Source organism: Panthera tigris, chromosome X, assembly GCF_018350195.1.
Source record: "Panthera tigris isolate Pti1 chromosome X, P.tigris_Pti1_mat1.1, whole genome shotgun sequence".
Lineage (NCBI taxonomy): Eukaryota > Metazoa > Chordata > Mammalia > Carnivora > Felidae > Panthera > Panthera tigris.
The window spans coordinates 60,023,571-60,028,701 of NC_056677.1; the positions used below are offsets into that span (position 1 = coordinate 60,023,571).

General features: G+C 40.2%; 1 protein-coding gene across 1 annotated transcript; it reads left to right on the forward strand.

Moving 5' to 3' along the window:
- Positions 1-956: 956 nt before the first annotated feature.
- Positions 957-2,147, forward strand: ZCCHC13 (zinc finger CCHC-type containing 13). Its single transcript, XM_042974725.1, has one exon. It carries the CDS (start codon positions 1,041-1,043, stop codon positions 1,554-1,556), a length of 516 nt encoding a protein of 171 aa, XP_042830659.1. The 5' UTR covers positions 957-1,040; the 3' UTR covers positions 1,557-2,147.
- The last annotated feature ends 2,984 nt before the right edge of the window (positions 2,148-5,131 follow it).

Here is a 5,131-nt window from a genome sequence, read left to right on the forward strand (position 1 = left end):
AAAGGAAGTTAGTCTACTTTGCTATAATTTGTTTCTTTCATGTACTGGATTAGATACATCTCATACATATTTTTCCTATGTCCATAGGGCATATATAAAAACTGGTCATCTACTAGATCACGGAGAAGACCTAATTCTTTTTTTTTTTTTTTCAATATATGAAGTTTATTGTCAAATTGGTTTCCATATGACACCCAGTGCTCATCCCAAAAGGTGCCCTCCTCAATACCCATCACCCACCCTCCCCTCCCTCCCACCCCCCATCAACCCTCAGTTTGTTCTCAGTTTTTAAGAGTCTCTTATGCTTTGGCTCTCTTCCACTCTAACCTCTTTTTTTTTTTCCTTCCCTCCCCCATGGGTTTCTGTTAAGTTTCTCAGGATCCACATAAGAGTGAAACCATATGGTATCTGTCTTTCTCCGTATGGCTTATTTCACTTGGCATAACACTCTCCAGTTCCATCCATGTTGCTACAAAAGGCCATATTTCATTCTTTCTCATTGCCATGTACTTTTCCATTGTGTATATACAGCACAATTTCTTTATCCATTCATCAGTTGATGGACATTTAGGCTCTTTCCATAATTTGGCTATTGCTGAGAGTGCTGCTATAAACATTGGGGTACAACTGCCCCTATGCATCAGCACTCCTGTATCCCTTGGGTAAATTCCTAGCAGTGCTATTGCTGGGTCATAGGGTAGAAGACCTAATTCTTAATATAAGAAATCCTACAGGGTACATTGTCTGAGCAGGGAGGGATTCAAACAAACTTGAAGACCCAAGTATTTTTTTTTTTTTTTAAATCAGGAAATACCACCACTTAGCCATGCTTTTCACTTCAAGAATGGAAGGAAAAGTCAGGCGGGAAGGGCAGCTGGAATGCCTGTGACACATGAGTGGGGTCGTGCGCAAACCATGTGTGATGTCACTGAGGCGCCTAGAGAAAAACGGCCACTTGTTTCTAAGCCGCCCTAAGGAGAGGTGCGTCGGAGCCTCAGGGGCAGTGGTGGGCCCGCTCGCCCTAAGATCTCACCATCGCCATGAGCAATAAGGAATGTTTCAAGTGTGGACGCTCTGGCCACTGGGCCCGGGGATGCCCTAGAGGAGGAGGAAGTCGAGGGCGTGGAGCTAGAGGCCGTGGCAGAGGTTCCCAGTGCAGTTCCACCAACCCGTCTGACATCTGTTACCGCTGTGGTGAGTCTGGTCATCATGCTAAGAATTGTGATCTTCTCGAGGACATCTGCTACAACTGTGGGAGAAGTGGCCACATCGCCAAAGACTGTATTGAGCCTAAGCGAGAGAGAGAGCAGTGTTGTTACACTTGTGGCAGACCAGGCCATCTGGCTCGTGATTGTGACCGTCAGGAAGAGCAGAAGTGCTACTCTTGTGGTGAATATGGCCACATTCAGAAAGACTGCACCCAAGTCAAATGCTACCGGTGCGGTGAGACTGGCCACATGGCCATCAACTGCAGCAAGACGAGTGAAGTCAACTGCTACCGCTGTGGCGAGTCTGGACATCTGGCCCGAGAATGCCCCATTGAGGCTACCGCTTAATTTTTTTTCCTTTGTCCCTCCCTCCTTTTGTTGATAGATAATTGTATTATTTTCTCTGAAACTATTTCACTGACCAAAAGTTGATAGATGGAGGCTCTATCTATCTGATAGATAGATGGATCTAGCCTGGGAGATGGATAGCTCCCAGGCTAGGAGGAAAGGGCTGGAAAAAAAATCTCCAAATAATTTGTTCACTTTTAGATGTCTTACACTGTAATGTGTTTCTGCGCCATTGGTGAATCTGATTATTGGACAGTCATTCTGGGTATCAGGCAATTTCTAGGTTCTTTGTGTTTTGCTTTAGCATTTGATTAAGGGCTACTACTGTGTGCCAGCCCCTGTTGGAGGAATTGGGGATATATCAGTGAACAAATAAGATCGAGTTTGGGAACATAGGCCTAGAATCTATTGAAAAAATAATATAATGTGTCAGTGAAGATAAATTGCTGTAGAGAAAAAGAACACCAGGTAAAAGAATGGAATGTGCATGGGGAGGGGACATGTGGTTCTGTCTTAGATACACAAAGTACCCTGAGATGACATTTCCTCAGAGATTCATTGCATAAATAAAGCTGATTCTGAAAATGTGTATGACCTTGCTAAATAACTTTAACTTTATTATATATTGATTGCTTTGAATTTTCTGATCTCATTAGCTTTTAAATAACATTGAAAGACATCTTTACCTGGCCCTACAAAGAGTGTATAGTTTAGTGAAAATAAACCAGAAAAATATGTATAATGTATGTAAGTAGCTTTGAGACAGAGAGCAATGACAAAAAAACAAAAAAAAAACCTTCAGAAAAAATTGTTGACATAAACCTACTTATGGGAAAGTTTGGACTTACATATTTTTTTAAAATCTAAGAAGTGTAGACATTAAGATTGGAACTTTGGCGATTAAAAAAATACTCATTTTCATAGATAGGAAAGTTATATTTATATTTAAGAGTTTCTGAAAAATGTATTGTCACAGTTATAAAAAAATGTTCAGTTTCATATACTGAAATCTATTTTTAAAAATCAAATCTGAAAAGCAATTGAAGTTCAATAAAATAGAAAAGACACTTTTAAGGGGCGCCTGGGTGGCTCAGTTGGCTAAGCATTCAACTTCATCTCAGGTCATGATCTCATGGTTCCTGAGTTCAAGCCCCATGTCAGGCTCTGTGCTGACAGCTCAGAGCCTGGAGCCTGCTTTGGATTTTGTGTCTCCCTCCCTCTCTCTTTCTCTCTCCCTCTCTCTCTGCCCCTTCCCTGCTCGTGCTCTGTCTCTCAAAAATAAACATTTAAAAAAATTTTTTTTAATTAAAAAAAAAAGAAAAGGCACTTTTCAATTCTAAATAAAGGGGCGCCAGAGTGGCTCAGTTCGTTAAGCGTCTGACTCTTGGTTTTGGCTCAGGTCATGATCTCATGGTTCATGAGTCCAAGCCTGCATCAAGCTCTTCGCTGATAGTGCAGAGCTTACTTGGGATTCTCTCTCTCTCTCTCTTTCTCTCTCTCTCTCTGCCCTCCTGCACTCTATCTTTGAAAATAAACAAACATACAAAAATAAAAATAAATTCTAAATAAAACCTGGGATGGTGGAGGTAACTATTGTGTCAAGAAAAAAATTGAAGTTGTAATGAAAAAATGATTTGAAAATAATAACTACACATTAAATCCCAAGGATCTGATGGAATTTATACTAGAAAAGATAGTGTAAGGGCGTCTGGGTCGCTCCGTCAGTTAGGTGTCTGACTCTTGATTTTGACTCAGTTTATGATCTCTCGGTTCGTGGGTTCAAGCCCCACATTAAGCTCTGTGCTAGGAGTGAGGAGCTTGCTTGGGATTCTCTCTCTCTGTCCCTCTCCCATTTGCATGCATACTTGTGTATGTGTGTGTGCTCTCTCAACAAAAATAAACCTAAAAAGAAAAAGATAGTGTAGAAGGTACAATTTTTGCTCCATAAATTCATGAGGTCAAGGAAATGTAACTGATTTTATAACTGAAGCCACAACCTTTTATGAACCTTTATAAAACCTGATGTATAATCCTTCATTCCCATCTAAAAGATTCCTTCAATGCAGCTGAATTTCAACTTCTGTGACCCTCTTGGCCTCCTAGAAATTGATTCTGTTACTCTGTGCTGTCACAACAAAATAAACTCAGGCACACTCCCAGCCCCTATGTGAGGCAATCTCAGTTCAATCTGCCAATTCACAACATGAAACCCCTGCATCACACTGAGCCAAACAAATTCTCATTTGTGATGTGGGTCTGAGCTCTAGGAAAGAATTAATACAGATTTCTGCATTTGAATCCCCCCCAAACCATCTGGAATTTCTTTTACTATGTCCTCAGAAGTTTGTCCCAGAGCTGGAGGGGGAAGATAAGCTATCTTCCTTTATAAAGGACACACTCAGCTTTTAAGTCCTCTTTACATTCCCCCTAGGCAATCTGTTTCTAGTTTAAGAGGAAAGGAAGCCTTATTTTGACTCATTAGTATCCCTGTTTCAGAAGTTACAAAATGCCAGCCATTTACTGAATCAGGTCCATAGTATGTTTAGTCTGACCCATATATTAACAATATTCATGAATTAGATGTCAACATTTAAAAATTGGAACATTTTCCATAGAAATTCTTATTTTTTTGGTCTCTCTGGAACAAAAAACAAAGATCAGGAAGCAATAGGCACCCATTTCTGTGAATCTTGGAAAAACCCTGGAAAGCATTTCTCGTTAACTTTACCTGCCAGGCCCCTCCAGTTGCTTCAGTCTATAACCTTTGCTGTATGCTTGGGGATAGGGGTAAACAACTACATAACACTCACCACACAAGCTTATTATTATTATTTTTTTTTTAAATGTTTATTTATTTTTGAGAGAGAGAAAGAGACAGAATGCAAGCAGGGGAGGAGCAGAGAGAGAAGGAGATACAGAATCCAAAGCAGGTTTCAGCTGCCATCTCAGAGCCCAATGTGGGGCTTGAACTCACAGACTGCAAGATCATGACCTGAGCTGAAGTCGGATGCTTAACTGACTAAGCCACCCAGGTGCCCCTCACTACACAAGTTTAAATAAAGCTGTTTATATTCTCATATTTGTAGATACAATCAGGAAAGCACATTATATCAACAGAGGCTAAAAAGACATTTTATCTAATTCAAGTTTCTTTCTAATTTAAAAACAAAATAAAACATCTCCTAGAAAGTAACTTACAGTAAGGTTTCATGGGACTTCTGCTTCTAAGAAGATTAAATAGATATACTTTTACCTATTCTTCCCATTCAGTTCAATAAAAACCTTGAACATTATAAAACAAACATAAAAAGACTCTGAAAGGTAGAGAGAAAAAGATGGGCAAGTGCTTCCAGATCAAAGGAACTACATAGCAGTGAGTTCCCAGAACAGTGGGTTTTCTTTTTGCCTCATATATCCTGGACTTGAAGCTGAAGAAGCTAGCAACCCAGGAATTTTAACAGGCCCAAAAATAAAAAGCCCCAACAAAAGCCTACTTTGATGAGCCAAAGGGCCAGGAGAGAGGCAACCTAGAAAGGTAGAAAACTTTTAGACAGTAACTGCTCTACTTTAGCCAA